Source organism: Linepithema humile, chromosome 6 (assembly GCF_040581485.1).
Source record: "Linepithema humile isolate Giens D197 chromosome 6, Lhum_UNIL_v1.0, whole genome shotgun sequence".
Lineage (NCBI taxonomy): Eukaryota > Metazoa > Arthropoda > Insecta > Hymenoptera > Formicidae > Linepithema > Linepithema humile.
Genome location: NC_090133.1, coordinates 2,628,190 through 2,656,143, shown reverse-complemented (window position 1 = coordinate 2,656,143; position 27,954 = coordinate 2,628,190). Strand labels below are relative to the sequence as shown.

General features: G+C 34.4%; 5 protein-coding genes and 1 long non-coding RNA gene across 14 annotated transcripts; 3 read left to right on the top strand and 3 right to left on the bottom strand.

The window, feature by feature from the left end:
* Positions 1-37: 37 nt before the first annotated feature.
* Positions 38-8,679, top strand: Ire1 (serine/threonine-protein kinase/endoribonuclease Ire1). Of its 2 annotated transcripts, none has more exons than XM_012364288.2 (14): positions 38-223; positions 376-759; positions 1,086-1,206; positions 1,285-1,348; positions 1,511-1,884; positions 2,056-2,263; positions 2,368-2,591; positions 2,667-3,022; positions 3,203-3,360; positions 3,483-3,769; positions 4,099-4,395; positions 4,525-4,697; positions 6,905-7,096; positions 7,191-8,679. In XM_012364288.2, exons 2-14 carry the CDS (start codon positions 691-693, stop codon positions 7,596-7,598), a joined length of 2,931 nt encoding a protein of 976 aa, XP_012219711.1. In that variant the 5' UTR covers positions 38-223; positions 376-690; the 3' UTR covers positions 7,599-8,679. The 2 variants fall into 2 exon arrangements, with proteins under 2 accessions (XP_012219711.1, XP_012219713.1); XM_012364290.2 differs by having other exon boundaries at positions 38-313.
* Positions 5,144-6,346, bottom strand: LOC105670654 (uncharacterized). Its single transcript, XR_001100463.2, has 3 exons — positions 6,032-6,346; positions 5,567-5,770; positions 5,144-5,459 (listed from the first exon to the last, which is right to left on the bottom strand). It is a non-coding gene; the product is annotated as an uncharacterized lncRNA (long non-coding RNA).
* Positions 8,680-8,843: 164 nt separating the features above from the next.
* On the top strand, positions 8,844-13,015 carry Txl (Thioredoxin-like). Of its 2 annotated transcripts, XM_067357435.1 has the most exons (5): positions 8,850-9,089; positions 9,222-9,307; positions 10,384-10,666; positions 12,193-12,476; positions 12,661-13,015. In XM_067357435.1, the coding sequence occupies exons 2-5, from the start codon at positions 9,243-9,245 to the stop codon at positions 12,872-12,874; spliced, it is 846 nt and encodes a 281-aa protein (XP_067213536.1). In that variant the 5' UTR covers positions 8,850-9,089; positions 9,222-9,242; the 3' UTR covers positions 12,875-13,015. The 2 variants fall into 2 exon arrangements, with proteins under 2 accessions (XP_012219684.1, XP_067213536.1); XM_012364261.2 differs by lacking the exon at positions 9,222-9,307 and having other exon boundaries at positions 8,844-9,089.
* On the bottom strand, positions 13,005-21,347 carry MED16 (mediator complex subunit 16). Of its 6 annotated transcripts, none has more exons than XM_067357394.1 (15): positions 21,182-21,344; positions 20,377-20,523; positions 20,016-20,214; positions 19,545-19,791; positions 19,305-19,460; positions 19,044-19,210; positions 18,615-18,966; positions 18,057-18,264; positions 17,785-17,974; positions 17,480-17,626; positions 16,753-16,969; positions 14,723-14,832; positions 14,409-14,554; positions 14,155-14,296; positions 13,005-13,830 (listed from the first exon to the last, which is right to left on the bottom strand). In XM_067357394.1, the coding sequence occupies exons 1-14, from the start codon at positions 21,241-21,243 to the stop codon at positions 14,176-14,178; spliced, it is 2,469 nt and encodes an 822-aa protein (XP_067213495.1). In that variant the 5' UTR covers positions 21,244-21,344; the 3' UTR covers positions 13,005-13,830; positions 14,155-14,175. The 6 variants fall into 6 exon arrangements, with proteins under 6 accessions (XP_067213495.1, XP_067213494.1, XP_067213496.1 ...); XM_067357393.1 differs by having other exon boundaries at positions 13,005-13,869; positions 14,169-14,296; XM_067357395.1 differs by having other exon boundaries at positions 14,169-14,296.
* On the bottom strand, positions 14,974-16,179 carry LOC137000535 (uncharacterized). Its single transcript, XM_067357433.1, has one exon. It carries the CDS (start codon positions 16,177-16,179, stop codon positions 15,100-15,102), a length of 1,080 nt encoding a protein of 359 aa, XP_067213534.1. The 3' UTR covers positions 14,974-15,099.
* A 389-nt stretch (positions 21,348-21,736) lies between the features above and the next one.
* On the top strand, positions 21,737-27,916 carry Phb2 (prohibitin 2). Of its 2 annotated transcripts, none has more exons than XM_012364331.2 (6): positions 21,737-21,977; positions 22,395-22,657; positions 22,749-23,066; positions 23,345-23,422; positions 23,602-23,698; positions 24,179-24,563. In XM_012364331.2, the coding sequence occupies exons 1-6, from the start codon at positions 21,848-21,850 to the stop codon at positions 24,373-24,375; spliced, it is 1,083 nt and encodes a 360-aa protein (XP_012219754.1). In that variant the 5' UTR covers positions 21,737-21,847; the 3' UTR covers positions 24,376-24,563. The 2 variants fall into 2 exon arrangements, with proteins under 2 accessions (XP_012219754.1, XP_012219755.1); XM_012364332.2 differs by lacking the exon at positions 24,179-24,563 and adding an exon at positions 24,864-27,916 and having other exon boundaries at positions 21,739-21,977.
* Positions 27,917-27,954: the final 38 nt, after the last annotated feature.

Below are 27,954 nucleotides of genomic sequence, written 5' to 3'. Positions count from 1 at the left end.
CAGTTGCCAATCAACCTCTCGCTTTTTCGTGATAGAGCGAATACGTAGCGAGAAAGGATTGGCCATCGTGTCGCTTCTTATCGCGTATCACCTCCTACTTTTGGAGCTATTATGATATATATATACGAAGTACGTGCTATGGAAAATATTCTACAATATTCTACGAAACATGTTTTGTGTACTATACGTCATTTTATACGCCTCCAAGATGTGGTTTAATTAGGTATCTAATCGATATTTTTAAAGACTACAGAAAGACTTGTGATGTAATGAATAAAATAAATGTGTTACAATGATTAGATCTTCGCTTCAGGTACATGCAATCGCTAACGGCGTAAAATATCTTCCATGACAATCGCGCCTTTTTTTTTGCAGGATGATCTTGTTTGCAAGACCTCGTGTCCCGTTCGTGAGAAGAAGTAACAAAGATGTCATGCATAGTCGAGAAGGAATATGATCCATGTTTCTTCCGTCGAATATACCGAAAAAGAATCATGCGATAATCATGTTGAATGATACATCTGAAAAAATCGTGATCTACATATTCGTATGAATACATGCGAACATGTAGACAAATGCATTGTGATTATTATTGCACACGGTTCTGTGCAAGAAATCCATATGTGTGTACGATAAGGTTGAAACTCAATAAGATTGTATCAGATCAAAGTTGCACAAAGATTCTTTACAATGCGAGAGTGGAGTCTGGTTGTTATCCTTGCGATACTATCCTTCAGCGCAGGACAGCAGGTGGTAAATGTATGTAATGTAATTTCCTTCATCAGAGATTTATTATGAGCTTTCTCATTCGTCTTTATACACAATGAACTGCGAATAAATTTAAATTGGATAATAATTATTAGAAAAACTTGTAGCATATTTGATTTGATGTAATTAATATAAATACATGTATGTTATATGAGCAGATTAAATCTGCGAGTGTAATTTATCATTTTACTTTAATTAGCATTTTTTTGGGACAAAATTTTTATTTTACATTTAGATTTTTGATGAAACCATGAGAAAGCCATTATAGATATTTAGTTTTGCAATTCACATTTAATTAATTCAAATAATATTGATAGAATCTTAATACTGAACTGGTGGCAGAACAAGATGACCCTCTTCTTTTATTTTTTACTCTTAATGGATCACTTGTGGGTGTTAGCCAGCAATCTGGAACAATACGGTGGCAACAGAACGATGGTAATAATTGCTTGATAACATTGGAAAATCAATTTGTCATATATTATTTGTTACATATTATATATTTTTATATTTCAGAGCCAGCAGTCAGTGCCTACTCAAGTGCCTCACAAGTGCCTATCGATCTGTCGCAGACCAAAATGTATATCTTTTATGTAGCATATTGATATTGATTAGATAATGATAAAATTATAATTATTTTCAGTTTATATAACATTTTTTAATATTATAACTATAATTAATTTCTTTTACACATCAGGCGAAACATCATGAATCTTTATTAACCATTTTATTTTATTTGCAGGCCAGTGTTTCTTCCAGATGCAGACGGCTCTATCTATCTCTCTTCAGGGGATTCAAAACCATTGAAAAAGCTGCCATTTACCATCCCTCAACTGGTGGCTAACAGTCCATGTAAAAGCAGCGATGGCATATTCTACACTGGCAAAAAGATCGACGTTTGGTTCAGCATTGATCCAACGACCGGCGAGAAGGAACAGCTGAGTTTTACCAAAGTGAAAGACACCTGTCCCTTGGAAATGCAGAATACTATCTTTGTTGGTCGTGCAGAATACAGCATTAGCATGGTCGACAGCAAGCACAAGGATAGGAAGTGGAATCTAACGTTCTACGATTATTCCGCTGCACAAATGGCACCAGATGTAACAGCCAATTATGGTACGTTATGCCATTTTTATGCGACAATGACGCATTTTGGAGATTTCATTACATTATCGCATATAAAATATCAAATAAATTTACAGTAGAGAAAATCAATGCTTCTATTGCAGAATCTTCTTTCTTTTTGACTTATATTTTTTATAATATAAAAATTTTATTTCATTTCAGACTTGGTACATTTCACTACGAGCTCAAGAGGTCGCGTTGTGACTCTGGACAGGAGATCAGGCAAAATTCTTTGGGAATTAGACCTTGAGAGTCCGGTGATAGCGATGTACACTGTAACGAAAGACGGACTGCTGACAATTCCTTTCAAGCGTATCGCTGATTCATCGCTGGAAATGTCTATTACAAAACCGACCGACGTTTCATTATTGTAAGTCAGTGAAGAAAAGTAACCTAAAAGAGTTAAATGAAGATTAAAACTTTATATTAAAGTAAAGATTTATAAGTAAAGTGAGTTCTTGTTTTTTTTTTCAGGCCAACTTTGTACATTGGAGAGCATCGAAATGGCCCTTATGCTTTACCATCGTTGGTCGCCACGATACCGAACAACACTGGACATTTATTGCTGGAAGGGCCATTATTGACGTCGCATTTTCATGCGAATGATAACAGTGTGCCGGAAGATTATATTTTTATTTCCAACATTGACGATGACGGTTATCAAGACGTCAAACGCACAAAAGATGGCATTATTTTAGGTAATGTGCAAGCCGCAGCTACATGTCAACTAAATAATAACAAACAAAAGTGTTGTATATTTCCAATTTTCTCAGGCCACTACAAAGTTCCTGTGGAATATAAACTGCAGAATCAACTCCTTCAAATAACTGGATTATCCAATCCAATAATCTTGGACACTTCGAATAGCACTGAGACGAAGTTAACTGTCGCTGTACAGACAGACGTGTCAAACGATACTGCGCAGTCGGAAAGTAACCAGAGCTGGCAGAGAATTATATCGAAGACCTACAACGAGAGTATGATGTGGATAATTAATCAGGAGAACAAGAATGTCAAGTTGATCATTGCGGCTTCAATGATTATTATGGTTTTGTACGTGTTTGTCCGAAGAGCAAGACACTTGAGGTACAAACAGCAACACCGACAACTGTCATTGATAACGCTCAAGGTAAAACTATGGCCACATTACACAAATATGTCAATATTAAAGTATAATTGTTTGCCAACTTCGCTCATTTTGCACTCTCTAGAAAATTAATATTTTTCCTTTGATAATGTGTGATTGAATAATCTTCAATTGTAATATAATCAGATTAATTAAATCTTGATTGTTAAATTGATTGTTAAGGGTTCGCGCGAAAGCAGTCGCACGAGTAATTCTGATAAAGCAGGCTACCCGGTTGTTATGCCGGAAGACATCGGAGAGGGCTTGGTGAAAGTCGGGAAAATTATATTTGACACAGGACAAGTCCTTGGCAAAGGATGCGATGGAACTTTTGTATATAGGTGTGTGTGTTTCTAATATATTTAATATCTACAGACTGCGGCGTTTATCTTGATTTTCTTAAACATTTGTATTATATGGTTTATACGAAAAAAGATCTCTATTTCCTTGTTTCTTCTTTCAGAGGTGAATTTGATGATCGTGCTGTGGCTGTGAAACGTTTGTTGCCGGATTGTTTTACGTTCGCAGATCGTGAGGTGGCTCTGTTGCGGGAATCAGACGCCCATGAAAACGTAGTTAGATATTTTTGTACCGAACAGGATCGTATGTTCAGGTACATCGCCCTGGAGCTGGCCGAAGCCACCTTGCAAGATTACGTGGCCGGTACATATGACAGGGAGAAGATATCTATGAAAAATATTTTGCATCAAGCCACATCCGGCTTGGCGCATTTACATATCTTGGATATTGGTGAGTTTTAAAGTAGTTTTAGAACGATAAACATTTTATTTTCAATTCTTTTTACTCAAGAATGATTAATTGTTAGATATTTTTGTCAGAACAAAATCGATTTTAAATTAGCCAACAAATTCATAGATAAAAAATGATATATCTAAAATATTTTTGTAGCAAATTTTTCTATAATAGAATAAATTGTTTTTTCACGATAAATTATACTTTAAAATCGACAACCATGAAATATTACAAAGGAGCAATATAATTCTTTCATGATTCGTTGCTTTATTTTAAGAAAATTGAAGAATTGAATTAATTCATGAAAATTTATAATCTTTGTACAGTACATAGGGACATTAAGCCTCACAATGTTCTGCTCTCTGTGCCTGGACCTCGGGGAGAAGTACGTGCAATGATATCAGACTTTGGATTATGCAAGAAGCTTCAACTTGGTCGCGTGTCGTTTTCGCGAAGGTCTGGCGTTACCGGAACTGACGGTTGGATAGCGCCGGAGATGCTAAACGGAGAGAGGACGACATGCGCGGTCGACATTTTTTCTCTCGGCTGCGTCTTCTATTACGTTCTCTCCGGCGGCAAGCATCCCTTTGGCGATCCGTTACGACGACAAGCCAATATTCTCTGTAAGCAGTCAATATTTTCTGAGTGAAATTTCAAACTAAAGATTCATATAAAGTTTGTTATAGATTTACTCACCCCTTCTAGACAAAAGATATTAAAAATAATGTTTACTTGCTAAATCTAATTTATAGGTGGCGAAAGCGATCTGACAGGACTTCAGGGAATATTCTCGAGCGACAAAGAACTAGCGTTACTGGTCATCAAAGCGATGATATGTAACGACCCTGCTGAAAGACCGCCAGCTTTGGCGATCTGTAACTATCCTATCTTCTGGAATTCAGCAAAGATTCTGGGTTTCTTCCAGGTACGTAAGATGTTTTAGTATTCTTTTAAATACAGATTTATCGTTTCATTTGCATTATCGAAGAGCAAATAAATTTATGAAAGTAGTCAAAATCGGTGCGCAAGAGTTTTAATAAATATTCAATTCAATATTCAAAATTAATTATAGCCAAATTTATTATATGTTAAATACATATTGAGAAAATATTATATAGTCTCTATAATATTTTTGACACAGTTAAATAACTTTATTGTTATAGATGCTTTTAAATTTTCTTTGTCTTCTTATCATATACTTATTATCGTCGTTTTTTGAACACAGATTAGGTTCCATATCAAAGTTCACCGGAGAGGCAGCTCCGGTTTCCTTCCTTTTCGTTATTTCTTTAACTATTCTTTGATAACACGTTATTTTTTTTTTCATCTTATTATTTTAGGGTGCTTCTGAGATTGTGGTTTGGAGAATCATTTGATTCTTTATTTTTGTGTGATCTTTCATTACATCATTTCTTATTGTTATTAACAATCGATGTTCGCTCTTGATAGTCGAGTACCTAGTTGTCTTCCACGATGATAGAAGAAAATTTTGCTTTAGTAGTAATAATATTGACGTTTTAATTTCCATCATTTTTTGATGATTCAAACGATTTATCTTCAGATACTTGCTCTCCTTGATTTTTTAGTTTAACGATCATAACCCCACCTTTCTGCCTCTCGTAAGTTATTGTGATGTTACTAATAGCTGCTAGTAGTTGTGATGGATTATTTTTGATACACAAAAGAGCTATAATAAAATAAAGTTATAATTAAGTGCCTAATTTTTGTATATTTATTTTTATTATATATGTGTATGTTGTGTTAACATTGTCTCAGTGCACTTCAAGAACCTACCTTCTTTGTAGTAATTTATCAACTCAACAAGGTATACATAGTTTTGGTGCGCTTTATCCCGTAAAGAAAAAATAGCATTCGCAAAGATTTCAATGGCTACAGTGTATAACCTATACTGGATATCTACGGCTGTTTCATCTACTTCTTGTCTAAGTTGTCTAATTGATTGGGACAATATATCTCCATAGTTGAAAGGCACAAAACCTACGTTATTATATATGTATTAATTTTTATTTCCTTAGAAATATATAGCTTACATAAAAAATATTTAGAAAATTCTTATTGCATTTCTTTCGCTACAAAATTAATTAAAAAATTTATAAAGAAATTTGTAAAGTACACGATCTTCTAAAATATTCTGTAGAAAATTGTTATTTGGTTCATTTTTCTTCTATATTATCATACAAAAACTAACGAGAATAGCAACAAAAGGAAAATAATGTACACACTTATAAAATATCTTACATGTCACTTCTGCATATTGTCCAACGGCGATTAACAAGAAAAATAGAATAAATTTCATGACTTCGTTCGATGGAGTTTCCCGAGCACAACAACGAGTAATAGCACTTAAGCAAGTCAAATCTCAAACTTGCTTCTCAGCGAGAAGCAACCGACTTATATAAGATCAGGAAGAGACCATTTAGAGTGTATGGGGACACCATTAGGTTGATCCATTAAGAGATATCATGAGAGTACTATTTTTAAATGGTTTAAATCATCTAATCCATTCGTTACTGATTCTATGATACAAGTATCATAAAGATACGGAAGAAGCAATACCTCTATCAAACGCTAGAAGTGGAGAAGAAAAGATACTATTGAAGATAGACTGATTTGGGCCTAAAAAATGTATCATAAGTGTAATCTTATCTTTTTTTTAATTATTATGAGCAATGGCATTCAGACGAGTGTTTATTCTTTGGAATCACTCTACTAGTACTTTACAACAATCTTGTGCATAGTTCTGTAAATAGTCGAAGCGATACATAATCATAAGCGTACTATGTTGTTCTATATTCTTCATAAAATTTCTTAACAGTAATTTGTTGTTACATTTGTTTTATCCGATAGCATTAAAAGCATTAAGAAAAATTCAATATCGATCATTTTATATGAATTATTCCGTATATTTTCAAAGTTTATAAATAATTCGGTCACTTTGTGTAAGTCGCTCGGTAAGACTTTTGAAGAATTAGGAAAAAAGACGAAAATGTTGAAAAACTGTAAGATACTTTTGAGCGACGGTGTAACTTCGTCATTATTGTAACTTGTGTAATAAATAACTTATTGAATTTAACTTGACGATAAATAAACTCAAGTTATTTAATGTTGCAGGACATTAGCGATCGAGTGGAAAAGGATCAAGCCGACAGCCCGGCCTTGGCAGCCCTGGAAGCTTGCGGTGATCGTGTGATACAAGATGATTGGAGGCTGCACATAGATACAGAAGTTGCGGCAGATCTGCGGAAGTACAGGAGCTACCGGGGTGAGAGTGTAAGAGACCTGCTCAGGGCTTTGCGAAACAAGGTCGGTGAGATGTTCCTTTTTCATTTCCAATTTTATTCCCAATTAATACCATTTGTATGACGAGTTGATTTTATAATCATTGACGTGTTTTTAGAAACATCACTATAGAGAACTGAGCCGGGAAGCACAAAAGATCCTCGGCGACATTCCCGACAAGTTTGCGGACTACTGGTTATTGAGATTCCCGCGCTTATTGCGCCACGTGTGGTGCGCGATGCAGAGTTTCCGCGACGAGTCGAATCTCAAGCAGTACTATCACTCGCACTATGCCTTTCCGAGCGACTGCGAGGGGCAACAGGCGAACGTGCGGACGGACGGAGTCAACAATACACTTAATGCGCTATCGACGTCGGCTATACTGGACTGCGACGTTGAAAAGGGATGGATGGAAACTGTGAATTGGAGTCCCGCTCGAAGAAGAACCCGTAATCACAGAAAGAAGCAAGAGAGAAAAAAGCAGGAAGACCTCACGCCGTGGATCTTGTCTGAATTGAAATTGTAAGACAATCGCGAACTAACAAAAAATTGAAAAATAGTGTATACACTGGTGTGTAAACCAAATTGAAAATTTGGTCTGATCGGAGTCACGTTTCGATAAAATCCGTTGTTGTTGGACCAACGAGAAGATTCTATTAGGGCATTAACGTAACGATTTTTATTAATAATATCGTACTTAATATATGATGTTTTTGATATCGGTTTTCATTCCCGATAATGTAATGTTAATTTATCGTGGATGTTTCTCGCGGACAAACATTTAAAATGAAGATGATAAAACTTTTAATATTTTAATATCTTTATTTTAAATCATACTCGTAATATACAACATACAAAGATAGAAATGTAGCTGATGTTGGGTTACGATATTAAAAGTGAGAAGTAAATAAGCTAAATAAATGTGTGATTTATACTTGCATGTCGAGATTAATCAATTTTTTCGATAATAAGTAAAGTAAATTAAGAGATCATCTCAAATATTTTTTTTTTTAGTCATTGATAATAAACGATTCTACAAATCTTAATCAATTACCATAAAATCTATTTCCGGTGACGATGTAAAATATATTAAAAATCTACAATATTACAGATTTTATTTAACAAATAGATATTTATAAAAGTTTAAAACTTTTAAGATATTTAAATATAATAACTGTACAAAAATATATGATAAGTATGTAGTAACATAAGTATGTGTGTGTGTGTGTGTGTGTGTGTGTGTGTGTGTGAATGAGTATGATTACGACATTGCATGTTCTATTTTCGTCGTGTTGCCAAAAATGAGAAAAAACAAACTTCAATTATTTAATGTTTAATTATCCAGTAAGCGAAAAAAGAAACTGCGCCTAAGCCATTTTCTACTGCATTAAAATGTAATTAGCACATTTAAGTAATTTATATTGTAAAATACAGAAAACACAGAAAATCTATACTTGTTTGGAAAACAAAAAATCACTTATTTAAGCAAAAAATAGGCGAAAACGATTGAAAATTTTGAATTTATGCAAAATTTGTTTCCACACTTTCTGACATTAATGTGCAGAAAGTGCAATAATTAAACAATATTAAAGAATATTTGAAAGAAATTTAAGATGTTTGTATTTAAACGAGTCAATTTTTTAACAATTTCTATTTTTTTCTCCCAAGGATTTAATAATATTTGAATAAAATATCTTCTAAGGGTTGGGAGCGTCTGCTAAGGCTCATGCTATTACGCATGCGCGAATTTTTCCCTCCATCTGGGATCACTGACTTCTGCTCCTACTGAATCCTTTCAAGCAAATTGCCAGTCATTCCTAGGTGGGTGTTTCTTCATCGTAGCATTTCGGTTAGTTTCGTGTAGATAGCGATTGGTGTGGCGAGTTTTAATGTAAATAAGTATATATCTAATTAAAACAATGGGAGCAGTACGAATTATTGATGATGATCGTCACTTCAATGACGAACTGGCTAATGCCGGGCCGAAGCTCGTCGTTGTGGATTTCACAGCAAGTTGGTGAGTGCATTTGAGGTTATATTCGTTATTGAATTTTCTACATTTTAATTCAAATTCAAATTTTATTGGTATCCTTTTGGGGTCGAATTTTAACGTAATTTGTATTGATTTATCACTTTTTTCGGTTTATAGACTTGATCCGACTTGACGTTAATGAAAAACGAGTCTTCAGAAATAAAGTGCAAACTGTCAAAAGTAATTTCTGAAGTAATCCCTGGGTACATAACAGATCTGTTTATCTTTCACTTACACTTTTTTTTTGTATTTTGCGCACTTGAGATGAAATAGTATATATTTTTTGAACAAAAAGTAAATGTGTAATATGAGGATTGTGTCACTAATATTTTGTGAAACTCGCATGACTAATCAACTAATTGGCTAATCAAACTTTGAGGAACAAAATTATGATCTTGTTTTCTCAACGCATTGTAGGAATGAAATGACTAAGCAAATACAAAAATCAGAAATTATTAATTTCTACAATCGTTACAGCACTGAAGGATATCTTTGACGAAAAGTGCATTGTGTATTCCATTAATCAACTAATTTTTTCCCTTCAATTTTCAGTTATTTTTTTACTTATGTTCTCCACTCTCGTATTTGCTATACAACTTAATTAATAATTTTGCTGGAAATAAGAATGAAAGACAGAGGATATTATGTATAGATCTTATGTCAATTTATATTGTTGCGTCCTTGTATTGCTGTCGCAATGCTACGCCACTCGTTGCGATAAAAAGAAGATTGTCACGACGCGAGAGTTTTTTTGACAACTACAACAGGCAGATCAGGTTTAGAGAAACTATCAAGCTGTCATGCGATCATACATTTGACAATACCACTCTATTTTCTGTTACGAGTGCATTGCTTGTGTTTCTTACGTTTTTGTCGGCTTCTATTTTAAAGTTCTTGTTTTTTTTAAACGAGTTTTTTTATTTATTACGTACTCCACGAGAACCAGTTATGTCGCGCGCATTCGAGATTGTTCGAAAACGATCTGCGGACGCAACAATATTAAATAATATCCATTGTTTTTCATCCAGTTTCTCTTCTAACATAACCAAATATGTGGTTCTATCGTAAACAATCTATAAAGTGTGAATACTAATATTGTGAACAGTTGCAGACCTAAGAAAAATTCTGCTATATTTAATCCACACTTTACTCGAGCAAGATAATTCTCCCAATAAGACTCCCCAATTTCTTCACGTATCACATTATTGATTGTACGTGTAATCTACGAGCACCTTCTCTACTTGCAAACATTATTAACAAACATCGATATTTTGCACAGGTGTGGACCCTGTCAGAGAATTGCACCGGTGTTTGAACAGCTGTCGCTGAAGTATCCCAGGGCGGTATTTCTGAAAGTAGACGTAGACAAATGCGGGGACACCGCCTCGGTGCAGAATGTCCGCGCGATGCCCACTTTTATCTTCTATCGCAGACGCACGAGGCTGGGTCTGTGCCAGGGTGCGGATCCCGCGGGACTGGAATCGAAGATTCAACAATTTTATGACACCGGCGACTCCCAAGGCGAAACGGACGACTCGACCACAGATCCCGTGTCCGGTCATGTACGAAATACGGATAATGTTTATTATCATATCTTCGGAATGATCTTTCTCGTCGTGATTCTGTACTGCTGGAATAAGTATCAATGAAGAGCTTACTATTAATTGCCATTTAACGTTAACTAATTACAGATTGAGATATTGAAATTTTTACAAAAACCATTTTAACTACGCGAACTCGGTTTAAACCTCGTTAATTAACTCAAGTTAATTATTCCATTACAAAAATATATTATATATTTCTCTCAATAAAAGAAAAGAAAGAAACATACTTTTAGTATCTATTTGTACTTTTATCGTTTTATTTGTTGAAACCCTTTAGTTTTCAATTTAATTAAATCGATTTTATTAAGTTATTTGGTCAAAATATTAAAAAAAACGGAGCTTGCCAATATTAACAGTTTCTTGTATTTTTTTGTCAAATTTGTCAATTTTTGTCAATTTAAAAGGAAGATGGAACTATTTTAATAATGCTCTGATAATGTAAACGATTTTTAAAAAACTCTAATGTTAAAAAAATTAAATTTAGATTGTTCACAAAAAGTGAAACGATTACGTGCTTTTAAGCTCTTCGACTATACAAGTTGCAAATATCAAAGTATCAAAATATCATACATTTATGCTGATGAGATTTTCGATATATTTTTAGCACTCATAAGTGTACAATATTCATATGCGAATGTTATTGTTCCTGTCAGTTTTATGTTGCTTAAGTGAGAAATCAGATTTCAGAAAGTACAGATGATGTCGTTGAAGCCTGTTGGTGAAAATATATACATTTCTTGTCGTTAATATATTAATCAGATTCGATAAAGTTGCTTCAGTTGTTCTTGGAATGTACTCTCTGTTATATCTTGTACACAACTGAATAATTCGCTGTCAACTAATAATTCTTTCACTTAATTATAACACATTAAACATTATCAATATATCTATGATATTGTAATCGAAATAAGATAACTTTGATACTTGCACACTTGTTCGTAATTTATTAACCTTCATCTAAGTAATCCCATCCAGTAATGAGATGTACAGATGTGATTTAACAGTAATTTCATCTGTACTGGTGTTGTAATTTTGTGACATGAAACCAATTTTAGGAATTTTGAAGTTTTATTAAAATTAGTGATGCAATTTCAGGAAAATTATTAAAAATTTCTACAATTTAGAGGATGAGAGAGGCGGAGAAAACACTTTGCTTGCGATTTTTTATATAATGTATAAAATTCTTGCGTAATCCAATATTCATAAAAATAAAGCAAAATAAGCAAAAATAAAATCAGGAATTTTTAATTAGTGTCAAAAAAAGATTTTGAAACAGATATATATTTTCCTCCTCTCTCTTTTATGACTGTTAATACAATTTCTGCTTTGTTTCCCCTTTTTTTTTAATTCTCTCAATTGTCTTATTTTCATTGTCACAAATAAAGATGCAGAGATCGTTTTCGCGCGTTTCAAAATCTAATTTCAGCAAAATTACACCCGTTTTGTCTCGTTGATGTCTTGCTTAAGAGACTATTATCTTGCAGATGGACCTGTCCAGTTTCATAATGAAACAGCAGTGCGAGTGTTTGAACGAGTCTGACCACCACACGTTCCCCCAGTGTTTGAACGCGGACGGCGGATACCTTCAAAGCGACGAGGACGAGCAGCTGATAATGTCTCTCACGTTCTCGCAGCCCGTTAAGGTTCATTCGCTCAAGATCAAGGCGCCGGCGGAGACTGGACCGAAAAATCTCAAACTGTTTATCAATCAGCCCAGAACAATTGACTTCGAGATGGCGAATTCCAATACGAGCGTTCAAAATCTAACGTAAGAATGCACATTAATCTATTCAAGATACGATGTATCTCTCATAAAGGAATAAAGAGACGTTCCTTGATTTCTCGAGAACCACCGGATTATAGATGTAGATTCTTCGACTCGTTTAAAATATTCCTAATTCGGTGACGTTTGACGCGATTGCTGAAGTATAATTGTGCAACTTGTCGCGCAGGGTGTCAGCCAAAGATCTCGAGGAGGAGAATCCGATCCCGCTGCGCTACGTTAAGTTCCAGAATGTGCAGAATCTCCAAATCTTTGTGTTGGATAATCAGAGCGGCGCGGAAACGACGAGAATTGATCATCTAGTCGTGATCGGTTCACCAATTTCGACCACCAACATGGGGGAATTCAAGAGAGTGTCCGGAAAGAAAGGAGAGAGTCACTAAGCGACCTTCCTACATGAAATTATCAGAGATTTCGATTTGCATATTAATATTCTTCCTCTCCCCACTTTTTTCTTATCTTTTTGTAAAATTCAATGTAATAAGATTTGAGGTAATAAAATCTGAATTTGAATAGCTTGCAAATCTTGCTCATATTTATTATCAATTTGCGAAATTTAGTCTAAGTAATTCTAAGTAATGTAGTAAGTAATAATATTTCTTATTAACTTATAAAATTGATCTTAAATAAATTAGTGGTGTTAACTTATAAAAATATTTTCAATGTATGTGTTTACGCGCGAAGGCCGAGTTCGGCTATCTCACTTTTACATAGTTATTGCATTCTCCTTTTTAATTCGACTCACAAATTTTGTTTACCGATAATGTTAGAGTAATCATTACAAAGAATTACAGAATCTTTGACATCGCACTAAGTACAACCAGACGAACGAGTTGCCTCTCTCAATTGCAAACGATAAAATACAGTTTTGTTCTACGGATGGATTGTTCAATGCAGAGTTCCGTATACCAATTTCAATTATTGCGACACCGATTTTTGGAAAATACGTTTTTTATATGTGCATTATTTAAGAAAATAATTTAAAAGATATAAATGATTGTTTCTGATTTCATCTTTAAAACGTAAAAAATGCGTGTCTCTCTTTTAAGATATTGTTACATTATTAAAAAAATTTAGTAAAAAATAAAAATAATAAATAAAGTTTTACACAAACATGTTGCTCTGTTCGATAATTAATGTTAAAAATCACTAGGACTCACTACATCGACTTGTAAAAATCGCTATAAAATCCGGATAAAATTACTTACCAAAACAAACTCAGCGATCGATTCCCGAATAGTGGCCACATTATATCACATTGTTAATTTCTCTCTCTACTTATTAGATATTGAACGGCGCATAGTCTGGATATTTTTCGATCAGACCTCACAAGATATACCTGACAGAAAACGCTATCACGTCTCTTGATTGTTGACAGCTTAAAAATTAATAAGGTCCGCATATAGTCCTATCTTACATAGTGCTCAAGTTTTATCTATTTAAGCAGTATTTATAATACTGTTTAAATAGATAAAACTTAAGCAATATTTTATTTATACAAATAAATATATAAATATATAAATTTAATATATAAATTTAATATATTAAATTTAATATATAAATTTAATATAAATAATTACATAAATATTTATATTAATATTTTATTTATATAAATAAAATACTGCTTAAATATACCAAAAGGGAGACTTAAGCATTGATTTACTTATAAGACTGAACTGTGAATTCAGCAGACTTTGTGAATTCGCCAAATACCGCCGCACCGGCAAGCTCGTGTCCACCTTTGATCCCAGGCCCTAATCGCAGCCGTCCTCGTTATGTTTTGTACCTGCGCCTTACCGCCGCATCTGAAAGTTCGACAAAGAAGATAAAAAAAATTGTTATATTAAGGATAAGAAAAATGTTCAATACATGAAGATATTAAGAATTGAAAAGTTTGATTCGTCGAATCAATAATACCTCGTGCATTGCTTTACTAGAAGCGGTTGTTTTCCTAAATACAAGTGTCGTATCGTGTCCACAACCTGTCCGCTGTGTATGCAACCTTCAACAGGATTTATTTCGGGCGTAAACATCAACTGTTCGGGCTCTACTCCGTACTCCAGCTGCAATCATAAATTATAACGGATGATAATACTAGAATATAGTAATGTTAGAATAAGTATATATAGAAAAAATAGAGAATTTTCCGAAAAAAAATCTAAATAATATATATATATATATATATATATCTTCTTTCTTTCCGTGAAATAGTTAAAATCTCTGTACTTTACCTGTAACGGAAGGTTTTGATAAAACAAGATCGGCGAGACTACGGCGATTATGCTGTTGCTTTGATATAGTTGTGGAATCATGACTTGGTTTGGTAACAAACAGCATCCATCTGAAAAAGAGTTAATTATGTTAGTATAAAAATATCATTTTTAAAGTTTTTTAGAATTAAACATTGCAAATATCGATTTAAAATCAATTAAAGAATATGTAGGGGAGAAAATACATATTAAAGACTCAAAAAGCACGCTCCTTTATCGATAGTATCTTTTATTTATATATAATTTTTGCTTCAACATATTCTTAATCTCTTATATTTTCACATTTATATTCTCTTCAATTAATTATTATGATTGTCTTTGGTAATTTATTTCGCAACTCAACGAGCTTGCGAAGGCGAGGTCTCTTGCGAATTCTCCTCATTGGATTTCAATGTTAGCACCGGTTTCTCCGCGCTTAATTCTGTCTGTTCGCGCACGCTCGAGTTGATTTGAAGAACAACTTCCGTTTTTTCATCGGCCAAGCTCTCCACGTTCGTTATGACGTAAGCTGACTGGCGTTCCGATTTTAATTTACTCGTCTTCCCGTCGTTTTCATCCTTCGCGTCCTTCGCGTCCTTCGCGTTCTCCTCCGCATCCTTCACGTCCGTCGCGTCTTGCGCATCCTCCTTTACGTCTTTCGCATCCTTCGCATCGTCCTCAGTCATTTCGCTCGGGAAAAAGTGCGTCGTCTGCTGAAGACACAGCTGAGACTGTGCGCTCTCAGTTTTCTCCGCTTCGCGAATCAGATCGATAAAGAACAACTCTCTCGGCGACATGGGCGTCTTGACCTCGTCCACCGAGGACGATACTATTACCGGCTTCGCATTATCCTGGAAGGGATGATCCTTGCAATCATCGTCCGATCCTTGCGCCGTCTCGTCCTCTTCAACCCGCTCGACTCCACTGTCCTCGTTCTCGCCGGATACTCTCTTGTGTATCGTCAAAGGTGGCAGGTTTCGGCCGTTCTCTTTAGATTCTTCATCGCGCGCTTTGTTCATCTTCTTCATCTCGACAAACTCTTCGTTTTCGGACGATATCTGACGAGCGTAGGAATACGATTCTTCTTTGTGATCCGAGCCGTACTGCAACAACGTCGCCTCACGAATCCGCTCGGCCTCCGCGCGCTTCCAGAGAACGATTGTGCCGATTGTGATCGCGATCCAGACTGCGAGTACGACTGTCCAGAAGGGCCAATAAAACCAAGACCAGTGCTGCAGCAAGTGGCATATGAGCCAAATCATGGGGATGAGAACAAACCAGTAGAGCACAAACACGATCGAGGTCAACCACGGGAACGACAGGTCCTTCCACGTTGTCTTCTTTTTGAAATCGTATTTGCGAACCTGGCGTTTCTCACCCTGCTTGTCCTCTTTCAAGGCGAGAGAATCCTTGTGCTTGAGAGCGAGCTCGGTAGTCATCGCGTCTTTCTTCGAATATCTCGCTTCTTTCTGCGTTGCACTTTTCTCTTACAATTCTTATTAATGTGTTATTGCTGTGAAAGAATTTCTGATTTATGTCACACTTGTTTGTCTTCACAGTGTTATAATTATTATTCGCAATCGTTGCAGTCACGTTGCGAGCCGATTAATATACTGCTGATAGACTGTGTCTATCTATGCGTAATTATTATAACGGGTTCAGGATGTGGTTGCTACTTATCGAACTTCCTAACCGCAAGTGATAATAATCAAGCATCGAAAAAACACAGTATGAACTCAACGCTATTTCTAGATCGCAATTATAAGATTAATCGAATTTTCTGAAGAATTCTGAATATTTGAAAAATATATAAGAAAAAAAATATACAAATTGCTAAGAAAATTTCAGAGAAACGGTAGTTTGAAAAAACGCTTCAAAATTCAGTCCGCCAAGACTTAAATCTTCTCTCAAAACCAGCCTTTGTGGAAAAGCACTAAAAACGCCTCGTGTTACAGTAAAAAAAAAAAAATCGTTCAGCGATAGATTAAGAAATTCCAAATTTACAAACGTACCGATTAAACTATCGTCCATTAGTTGTTGCTGCTGCGTATCGCTGTTAGGTTGCAGCAATTTCGACAGCAAGCGATACAGCAAGGCCAGAACGTCCAGATTGTCCACGCACCGAGTAAATACTGGCAGACACGATGGACGAAGCAAGCCCCAGGTACGGATGATAACCAGCAGTTCGCGAATGATATTCAAAGCCTTGCGATCCTTGAGAAGTTCGTACTGTAAAGCACAGTAATTTGTATTAATAATAGATTTGTAGTAATAATAGATAATACATTTGTAGTAATAATAGATAATAGATTTTTAATTCCCACAAAAATATATTTACCTAAATCACAAAAAATATTCTAATCCATTTGGACACCTTATTTTATATCTACAATTCCTCTATGTATGTTTGCACAAGATATTTTTAAAATAGAGGGGGAAATTTTTGGAAGACCATTCCTTACTTCAAGACATAAAAGTCTCGAAATAAGCAAATCTCTTCCTAATGATTTAAAGCACTCTCTAATTGCGGAAACACTCTGCATAACATTTTTACATTTTACTCTCGGCTCATAAAGAAATATGGCATTGTTACCAATAAAATAGATATAGAAATTTTTGCACTTTTTTAGAGACATCAAGTTGGATTTTTCTTCTTGTCTCCTGTTCGTATCGAGCTGCCAAAAATTTTGTAATTTTCCAGATTAACACAGCTGAAAGTATTTAGCTAAAAATACGTACGCCACCAGTTTTCATCTGCATTCTTTGCTCGGGTAATCTGGCCAGTAAATTCAAGGCCAAGTCAGCGACCCACTGAATGAGCGGTTGCAGTGATTGCAGCGTGCTCGGTTCTACGGTGAATTCTTTCGCATCAAGATGAAATAATACCTAAAAAAAAATAGTTTACAAATCAGTGCAAAGTATAGTTCATAAACCAACAAATTTTGTTTCATCATTAAAGTTATTGGGTTGAGCAGAAAATTTCTTCGGATTTTTCGATAAATATATATAAAGTTATACGCAAGAAATATTTTCTACTGCATTACCGTATCGATGGTATCAACATCCTGATCAGTAACAACATCTGTTATCGCCATGGTTAAACTCTCCGCAGGACCTTTGTCATGAGATATCAAGTCTGATGGCCTCAACAAGGATTTGAAAGCTGTAGCTACCGAATGTATCATCAGTAACGACGACAAATCTGTTGCCTTATTCTGTCCAGACACAAGCATTCTGAAAATATTAATTGCAAGTATATTGATTTTTCTTGTATAATTATAATTTGACTTTATTTTCTAATTTGTAACAATCTTACCTATACAATGACGTCTTAATGCACAGAAATTGAATATAATGATACTGCTGCGTAGGTTGTGATTGTCTGTTAAAGGAGACGTCTAATCGTTCGCATAGCGCCTCGATCATGGATGATCTCAAACATAAAAGTATATCCAACCAATCCAGTCCTGTCACCAGGCAATACTCCAGTAACGTGCAAGCGTAGCTCAACGACATTGATGTACCTGTGGAATCACATAAATTGTTTTGAATAACATGCAATACTGAATTTTGATCACATCCATGTAATGTAAAACATAATTTTCTCGTCGATTTAAGTCACTGAACTCTATAACATACTGAAGCGAGCCTTCAAGAAGTGAGAGTGTCTCTTCGATCGAAAAGGACAAATAGATGACAGTTATTTGCTGACTGGTTGGCGTAAGAAAGAGATAGAGTCTCACATTCTATATGTGTCCTCTTCCAAATCGCGGACACTCTCTGTTTTCGAGATACGGCAGGCTCGCTCCAGTACGTTATAAAGCTCAGTGATTTAAGTGGCCTAGAAGATAGAAGTCTTCAAAGAGATAAATACCATTAGATAACACACCTGTGGTACCGTCTGGCAGCAATTTGTAGAGATACAGATTGCCGTGAGTATCACACGCGAGAAGCACACATCCCAACCAAGAAAGATCCATGTGGGCGATAGACACTGAGTTCTTAAAATATTTATTGCTCGGTTCATCTTGACGCCAGCCCATAGTCAAGGATGAAAGCGCCACCTCCTTCAGACAGTCCAGACGATTTAAACAGTGCACTGATGAATCCGCCAATGCTATGATTACGTAACTCGGAGGCGGTAACGTTGTCACGATAGAGAGTTTAGTGGTCGCTATCGCCGTGACTGGTGACTGGCAGCGATATTGTGACTGATATTGCCAGATCTGTGTGGCAATTATAAAGCAACAATAAGAAATATCACATTCGTGAAGCTAAATGCTAATTGTGTTTAGATATTTACTACTGTCTTGAAAGGTTCCAGGTTCTTTGGCTGAAATAGTTTGTGGACCGGTTGTGACTTTTCACGCAACTCCCACACTTCCACAAATCCGCCGTTCTCGCTATTCGCCGCGATAACCAAAGAATCTGCATCTTCTCTAACGACAAATTTCAAATGCGTCACAGTTGCTGCAAAAAAATAAAGAGTTCCAGCCATAAAATAATAAGGTATCCACGCAGGACGTTCCAAACTAATGAAATTAAATAAAGTAATTAATCGTACTTGAATTGTCCTTGGGCGTTCCATCCTGCAGAAAGAAGCTTGGCAGAGCCTGCGAAGTGATGGTGCATTTGTCATCAATTTTGCGCACTAATATTCTATAACACCTTATTGGCAAGCAGATGCTACCGCTGCTAACTGCGACGAGAAAGTGGCCATCTAAAATTTGTAAAATAAGTTTTTGCAATACACTCATATAGGATTTGCCAATAACTGCATACGTATATACGTGTGAGACAGTACTTTTTCCATAACATAGATCGACCGCGGTTATCCTGTGCCTTGTGTTACCAAGACTTTCCGTCGAGTAGCAAATCGGATTTTGAAGGTCTTTCGTGATCATAACCACACCGACCATACCAGTTGTCGAGACCACCAATACACCTTCAGCAGCTCTGCCTCCAAACTGTCTCACCGAGGGTGCAAACACCAAGTGATTGAATTTCTCGCTATAATGGATGCTGTCCTTTTTTTCTGTCACTAGTCCTGTCTAGAATTAGCAAAGTGAGACTGTCATGACAAAGAATGACTTAAATCTTACACACATAACTTTATTACACATTAACACAGCTTAAACTTCTGTTTTTGTTTAAGAAATACAGTATAATGTAAAAAGACATCGAGATATTAATTTTCTTTAATATTATGTAATCGATTAATTTTTAGAAAAAATTTTTTGTTGCTTGTAGCATATCAATTTGTTCATTTAAATACCTTCTTGCCATTGTGGAACCAAGCTGCACCTAATATATGTTCACCAGGAAAATGTGTAGAACCTATCAATACCCAATCATTTAACACATGATCCTTGAACATCCACAATTGTACATTTCCAGCTGTATCTGCTACTACTAACTTGTCACCAGGCAGATCCCATTCTAAGGCAGTAATGTTGTGTTTACTTGAAAGTACTCTAAAACCACAAAGAGTTCACAGTTTAATCTTTATCTTTTGTTCTTAGATTTCTCTCCCTCTTTCTAATTAAAAAATTTAATAAAAAAAACTTAAGAGATAGATTTTCTATTCTGCATCTAATTGATAGAATATATATTAAACAATTTAAATAAATTTTTACTTATGTGTGTGCCATGGCATATTTAAGTCCATTACGTAAACATGACAACCTCGTGTCTTGCCATTATTATCATCTAATTCTGTCATCGTAGTAAATGCTGCTATATTCCGACTGGATAAGGAACATAAGGACTGTCCATGGTATAAGCTAAAAAAATTAATTGTTTATCAATGCTCAAGTATCGTTAAATTAAAAACTAAAATAACACTGTGCATGATTTTTATCAATATAACAAATTTTCTAATCACAAAACTCTTTCAGGATGCAAAACTCAAAAAATTTATGCATGGAAAGTTTGATCAATAGTATTCTAAGATTTCAAAAATTTTTAAATGTGTACATGAACGTTTATATCTTTCTGCAAAGTAAACTTATAAGTATAATGTTATTTCTTTTTTCAAAGCTCCACCTATTTTTGGCAGAAAACTCTTGCATCTTGAAAGGATTAAATAAATGCATATAGATAATATTTATATAGATAACATTTGAAATCTGCAATAATTAAATACTGCATATTTACTAAATAAATCAATATAATATATACATATTTACTAAATAAATCAATATAATATATAAACTATATTCATATATCTATATATTGTATATGCACATACACATGTGTATATAATATTAGAAATGATTATATTTGATAAGCATTTAAAAACTCATTATACATTTTAATAAAAACATCTTAAAATTGAATATATACGCACAATATGCATACATTTCACTTGCGTACCTAGTATTCTAAAATTAGTAAATGTTGCAAAAAATGTATAAAATATATATTTTTCAAGAAACGTACCATTCTTGATTGGAGGAAACTCTTGAAGAGTTCTTTCTACTAATAGTATAAAGAAAATCCATTTTTACATTCAACTTATTAAGTGTAAAATAATTCGAGGTTACAAATTGATATCGAAAGGCAACAGAAGGTAGTGCAAACTGACAGTCAATAATTTTTTTTATTATTAGTTTGGTTCACAAACATCTACATTATAACTAGATCGCTAAAGGCCGTTACACATAAAAAAGTTTTAATCGTCACCGTAAAGCGTAAGCAAATCGACCAATCACACTTAAGCCGAGAGCACAAGCTTTTACATAAAGCATAACGCATAAGCATAAGGAAATTGATTGGTCTATATATAAGCATAAGCAAATGCATAAGGAAATGGACCAATCAATTTCCTTATGCTTATGCGTTATGCTTTATGCAAAAGTCTGTGCTCCGGCCATTATTCTTACATCGTATAGATGTGTAACTTGACCCTAGAAGACTAGGGACTTTATTGGCAGCTAATACTCTGTCTACATATTTTTAAGTCTATGGCCAACATAAAAGTTTTAACAAGAAGTTGCTCTACTATATACATGTATATACACCGTGATCTTGCTTCTGATTTTTTATAATTTTAACTTTTTCGCCGGTTGTCTTATGCTGATTGATTTTTCGGTTTGATTTCGCGAAATGGCGCAAAACAAGTTCAGTGAGATGGCCTCACGTTTTGGCAAGGGCACGAACGGCGTACCAACGGGCCTAAAAGTTCTCACCGCCGTCGGTCTTGCGGCATACGGTGCTTCTAAATCCATGTATACAGGTTAACCTCAATTTTCATCACGTTTTTGCTGAATATTTCAATAATCACATGCTATTTCCTAAACACTGTTTACCTTGAGTGAATGACAATTCCGAATGCGAGTTTAATCATTAAATGACATTGCGCAGATTGGAATTGTTTTATTGTCCATGAAATATTTTTTCCAGCAGTAATAGGCATGTCTTGTTATGTAATTGAGAACATAACTGACGCAATTTACAACATACACAAATCGTCGCATTTTAGATTTCTGTAATATAATATTTTCAACATGTTTTTCTTTTTAATTGTTAGCTACCTAAGACTGCGCATGTAGAACTAAGTTAAAGTTTAACTTTAATTATTTAATTTGATTTAGATTTTGAAGTTCCTATACTGTAACACAAAAGATTTAAATTTGCATAATGTAAATTTCAGTGGAAGCTGGACACAGAGCAATCATATTTTCTCGATTAGGAGGCATTCAAAAAGATATCATGACCGAAGGTCTGCATTTCCGTATTCCATGGTTTCACTATCCAATAATTTACGATATTAGAAGCAGACCTAGGAAGATCTCTTCACCTACGGGATCTAAAGATTTACAAATGGTCAACATCTCGCTACGTGTTCTGTCACGTCCTGATGCAAGCACATTGCCAATTATGTATCGGCAGTTAGGTCTTGATTATGACGAAAAGGTTTTTAAAACATTTATATATAGAAGTTTGGAAAGATTTTAGTATATTACATTCACAACATTTGGATTTAAATTCAATTTCTGTAATTCAGGTATTGCCAAGCATATGCAATGAAGTATTAAAGTCAGTCGTTGCCAAATTCAACGCCTCGCAGCTGATCACACAGAGACAGCAGGTATCCAACATGGTGCGCAAAGAATTGACAGAACGTGCTCGGGACTTCAATATCGTTCTGGATGATGTTTCCATAACAGAGCTTAGTTTTGGCAAGGAATATACTGCTGCGGTTGAGGCCAAACAGGTGGCCCAGCAAGAGGCCCAACGAGCTGCCTTTGTGGTGGAAAGAGCCAAACAAGAACGACAACAAAAAATTGTGCAAGCTGAAGGAGAGGCAGAAGCAGCAAAAATGATATCCTTTATAAAAACCATTTTCTTCAGCAATTTATGATATTATATTCTATTCAAAAAGAATATAATTCTCATAAGTGCATTGAAAAATATAGTTAAAACTCTTGCTATTGCTGCACATGTTGATTAAATCATCAGTTGGGGAATATGATTTATTTGTTATACTTTACAGTTCTATTTCAAATTCACATTTATTTAATGAATAGCTTATAAAAAATCAATATATAACACTGAGATTGAGTTTCTTTTCAAAATATAATAACCTTAACTGCAGTGCACCTTGGTTTAGCTGTCAGTCAGAATCCTGGATACTTGAAGCTGCGTAAAATACGAGCTGCACAGGCCATTTCACGTACGGTAAGCGCCCTTACAAATTCTAGCATCATTGCAAATTTGTAACCTTCTACATTGTTCAAATGTTAATTGAATATAAAATATGATATTTGACTTGAATACAAAAATCAACATTTTCTATATATTTCAAAAATCTTTAAATATTAATTATATAGTTAAAAGAATAATTTGCTTTGCTTTAGATCGCCAACTCCCAAAACAGAGTGTTCCTCAGCGGTAGTAGCTTGATGCTGAACATACAAGATCCTACCTTTGACGAGGGTTCTGACAAGCTGAAAAGTAAGAAGTAAAAATCGTCAAAGTGCACATCACTTTCTTTTTTTAAGTTTCCATTAAGTTTAAAGGATGATCGGATTATTATGTACAATTATAAATAGAATACTATGAATAAGATTCATCGGGTATCTTACAAAAAACTTATGATTTATATATACATATATATGTTCCCATGACACCATGTTCTCCTCATTGTCGTCCTTGTGATCATACTCGCTCGCGGATATTTTCGCGATTCACATTATTTCATCAGTAAAACGAAACATGATATCAATCAAATTTTCATTTCTTGTCAAAGAAAAAAAATAAGAAATTGAACGGCCTTAACATTAAAATTAGCAGTGCGTAAATTAAAAATGAGCTGTCGAGATAATAGTATCTGAGAGATGAGGGTATTCTGTACTCGCGCGCGCGCGCGCGCGCGCGTTGCTACACTTAGACTGCAATTGCTTACGCGTAGACGCCCGATACTGGCTTTTTCAGGTCACGAAGGAGTGAGCTGGAAGAGCTGGGATGAGGCGGCCGACTATGCTCTCCAGAAACTGAATACTCAGCGGGCATTACCAAGCGCTGAAAGGCTCGCCATCGAGACCCGATCACACGGAACACGAGTCCCCTCCGCCATCCCGTCACGTCTACTGGAATCGGCCGACAATGGCGCTAAACTAATAGTACCATGACGATAAACGAAAATTTTGCGACGCGAGCGAGTGTCTCGTCCCAACAAAATCCCCTTCTCTCTCTCTCTCCCCCTTTTTTTATTCTTCTCTGTTATTTTGTCCAAAGGTATAATCTTGCACACTTGACCTTTTGTGTACGTTTAATTGATGGCTACTGATGATGGAATAAAAATATAATACGATCATTATATTTTATCAGATTTATTTACTTTTATTAAACTTGGTTTTGCATTTTCCGCATTTGTCAGGTAAATGTGTAAGTTAATTCGATGCCTTATTTGCAAAGTTAAAATTTTATTCATAAAAGAGTATTTTTTCAATTATTAAAATAATCCCCGTTGTTTTTAATGATTTTATACCATCTTTCGCGTAGCTGTGTAATTTGGATTGCTAAAATAACTTGGAGGTTTTGAATTGATAAGGACGGCCAGGCATTTTGGAACGTCATTCTACGATTTAAAATGTGTATCACGCAAATGATGTTGCAGCGACCGAAATAGGCGGAAGTTTGAAGATACCAGATGTATGGATGAATAAGCCGAGTGCAGTAGAACTTTCCAGTCCAAACTAAAGATTGTCTCTTTTGTCCATTTAACGAAACTCATGCAATAAATAAATAAATAAATAAAATTCTCCAAAAAGATGGAATTTTATCTCAAAAAACACATTGTTCTCTTTTCAAGAATTTATCTGCGCAGTCTATTTTGAGCTCTTATTTTACGTTTAATGACATCATATACGAACAAACATTTGAAAGTTTTATGGACTCTCCTTTTTCTCTTATTGCTGACATTACTTTCAGGGATATTGACGAGAGATTAATCAATAGTTTGTCTTTGAAATCTCTTTTCTATTTTAGAAGTGGATGGTATCATTTTATAAACACATTTATAAAAGAAACAATAATAATAACAATAGAAGAGAAGATGGTAATGTTAAAGAGAGATTTTTTGCTATACCGTTTGTAAGATTTGTCTCCGAAAAGTTTATATTAACTATATAAAAATAAAATATATAAAAAGGCTCAAATAATTAAAACAATCACATAAAATTATCAGGAGCGCAAAAAGCCAAAATGCTAGATTTTAATGCGAGAATTTCTCTGAATTTCTGTATTTGAAAACTGCTTTTGTAACATTTTTTTTCTTTTTCGATATTTGTTTCTAGCACTGTACCATCAAGTGAATCATTAGATAATGCTTTTGGCTAAAAAATATTATTTTATATTTATTAACAATAATTGCACATGTTAAATTGCACTTTGTTGCAATATGTATGTTGTAAAATGACTTCATTTTTCTATTTATAATAGCACACAAATTAGTATTCTTTTTAAAATAATTAGTTATTAGTTTAACATATGCAAATATATTATTAATATACGAAATAATATTTTTTAGCCAAAAAAACATTATTAACTAACTTACACTGTTAGAAACAAATGTGGAAAAAAAAAAAAAAAAAAGTTGCGAAAATCAAGTCTCGAATACGGGACTTCGAATCCGCTAGGCACTCGCCTTACTCGATTAAAAGCGCTTGTTTCTGAGCATTTGCCGTCCGCAATGTGTTTACGTCGGCTCGATGGTAGCAAGACAGAGACGTCCGCTCTCTCTCTATAGCCGAACGGCCGAGCGCACACAGACGCGTGACGTAAGCGCTTCTTACTTGTGTTGGGGCTCGAGAGCCGCGAGCCCGGTAGTAGATATCGCATCACTGGCGAGAAATCATATAATCATATTAAAATATATATAAACCTTTCGATCTGACGATCAGGCCTTCTTCAGTGTACAATAATAAATAATTAAAATACAAAAGGAAAGAATAGAAAAAAAGGTGTTGTAACGCGTGCATGTATGCCTGGTGATATTAAACTTGAGATATGCAACCTACGCAACGCATAAATTATTGTAGGATCAAGTGATAAATACAATCAAACTTCGATAACTCGAATCGCTAGGGAAATGAAAAATGCTTCGAGTTATAATAGTTTCGTCCTACAGAAGTTTTCGAATTATAGAAGTTTGGAATTTAAAGATTTGGCTTATAGAAGCTTCAAACAAAACTCTAGCATTTTTCGTGGTGTACAGATATTACAAAGAAGAATTCAATTTACTGAGGCCAGCCTTTTATTATACATATGTATTTGTGCATACATAATTTGTAACGAAGGAATTTAGATAAAAAAATAAATGAGCGCTAAGGGTATTGATACATGCTTGACAAGTTTCTACATGTAGAAAACAAAGCAAAACTGTTGATTGGCTATCACTTGGTTAGAGTAAATTTGAGTAATAGAGGTTGTGTATTCCAGAATTCGAGTTATAGAGGCAAATTAAATAAAACATCAATTCAAGTTACAGAGGCTTAAGTCACATGACTTCGATTTATAGAAGTATTTTCGAGTAACAGAGGCCATATTCTTTTAAATTTTAGTTATAGAGGCAAAATAAAACATCTAATGAGCTTCACGACTTGTTCGAGTTATAAGATGTATTTATTTTGATTTATAGAATTTTTAGCTTTTTAATATCAAGAAAAAAAAAAATATGTACCCAGCGAGAAATAATTCTTCGAATTAATGTCGAGTCGACATCAATACGATTCAATATCGATTTCAACGTCAATTAGACATCCATTTGACGTCGATTAATAGATCATTTCTCGTTGGGTAATTAAACTTATAAAAGTCTTCGGCTTATGAAATCTCGAGTTATCGAAATTCGACTGTATAATTTTTTTGATTGTAATAAATTCATGTTATTGGTGTTCGTACAGATACAAAGAAAATGAAATGAATGGAAGAGTCAAAAATAAATAAACATCTTGTTAAAAAATTTAAATAATCTTAGTAATTTAACATTTCTTTTTTTTATCTCATTTTTTGCGTCTGGGCGAACATCGATGACATGAATTTATTACAATAAAAAACCTCTACGTATTTTCATCTTTATCCACTGACTTTGCAATAACTTTCGCATCGCGTATCTCAAGTTTATTATGTCTTACTTTAATTTATTTGTTAAATGATTACATGCGATATTTATTCAATATTTATTATTGTACACTGAAGAAGGCCTATCAGGTCGAAACGTTCATATATATTTTAATATAATTATATGATTTTTCACACTAAAATTTGACATTTTCGCTCTTTATTATGTTTAATTTTCGCAATTTATCAGGTATGTCTTTAAATATTCTTATAATGTTTCACATCTGATCTCTATTCGATTAATAATTTAGACTTCTACGAAACTATGTACTGAAGATGGTCGAAAGATCGACTGAAACGTTTATACGAATTGTATCTGAATAAAGGAAGATTATTAGAAGCGACGGAAACTTGCTTGGCTCCTGATTTTTTTAAAATTAAATTAATAAAATTCTTATTTTAGATTTATTACCAGTAATTATAATGTGCGAATATTTGGATACAACGTGTTAGATCCGAAACGTCCTAAATAAAAAATAAATATTATTGACTACTGATGTAAACTACAAAAAGAGATGGAAAAAATAAAAGGAAAAAGTCTCGCCTCTATATATTTTTCTTCTAGTCCAACATGTACATAATTTTGC

What these genes read in the sequence shown, in the direction of transcription:
- Ire1 (XM_012364288.2), top strand. Translation starts at nt 691, where the DNA reads ATGCGAGAGTGGAGTCTGGTTGTTATCCTTGCGATACTATCCTTCAGC. An exon ending in TGTCATTGATAACGCTCAAG is followed by an intron (nt 3,023 to 3,202) that starts GTAAAACTATGG and finishes TTGATTGTTAAG; the next exon opens with GGTTCGCGCGAAAGCAGTCG. An exon ending in TCAGGGCTTTGCGAAACAAG is followed by an intron (nt 7,097 to 7,190) that starts GTCGGTGAGATG and finishes ACGTGTTTTTAG; the next exon opens with AAACATCACTATAGAGAACT.
- Txl (XM_012364261.2), top strand. Translation starts at nt 8,992, where the DNA reads ATGGGAGCAGTACGAATTATTGATGATGATCGTCACTTCAATGACGAA. An exon ending in GTGGATTTCACAGCAAGTTG is followed by an intron (nt 9,090 to 10,383) that starts GTGAGTGCATTT and finishes TATTTTGCACAG; the next exon opens with GTGTGGACCCTGTCAGAGAA. An exon ending in ACGAGCGTTCAAAATCTAAC is followed by an intron (nt 12,477 to 12,660) that starts GTAAGAATGCAC and finishes CTTGTCGCGCAG; the next exon opens with GGTGTCAGCCAAAGATCTCG.
- LOC137000535 (XM_067357433.1), bottom strand. Translation starts at nt 16,179, where the DNA reads ATGACTACCGAGCTCGCTCTCAAGCACAAGGATTCTCTCGCCTTGAAA.
- MED16 (XM_067357394.1), bottom strand. Translation starts at nt 21,243, where the DNA reads ATGGATTTTCTTTATACTATTAGTAGAAAGAACTCTTCAAGAGTTTCC. An exon ending in AACGCCCAAGGACAATTCAA is followed by an intron (nt 19,211 to 19,304) that starts GTACGATTAATT and finishes ATTTTTTTGCAG; the next exon opens with CAACTGTGACGCATTTGAAA. An exon ending in AATGGACGATAGTTTAATCG is followed by an intron (nt 14,833 to 16,752) that starts GTACGTTTGTAA and finishes ACTCTTTTTCAG; the next exon opens with ATGGATGCTGTTTGTTACCA.
- Phb2 (XM_012364331.2), top strand. Translation starts at nt 21,848, where the DNA reads ATGGCGCAAAACAAGTTCAGTGAGATGGCCTCACGTTTTGGCAAGGGC. An exon ending in GTCTTGATTATGACGAAAAG is followed by an intron (nt 22,658 to 22,748) that starts GTTTTTAAAACA and finishes TCTGTAATTCAG; the next exon opens with GTATTGCCAAGCATATGCAA. An exon ending in GGGTTCTGACAAGCTGAAAA is followed by an intron (nt 23,699 to 24,178) that starts GTAAGAAGTAAA and finishes TGGCTTTTTCAG; the next exon opens with GTCACGAAGGAGTGAGCTGG.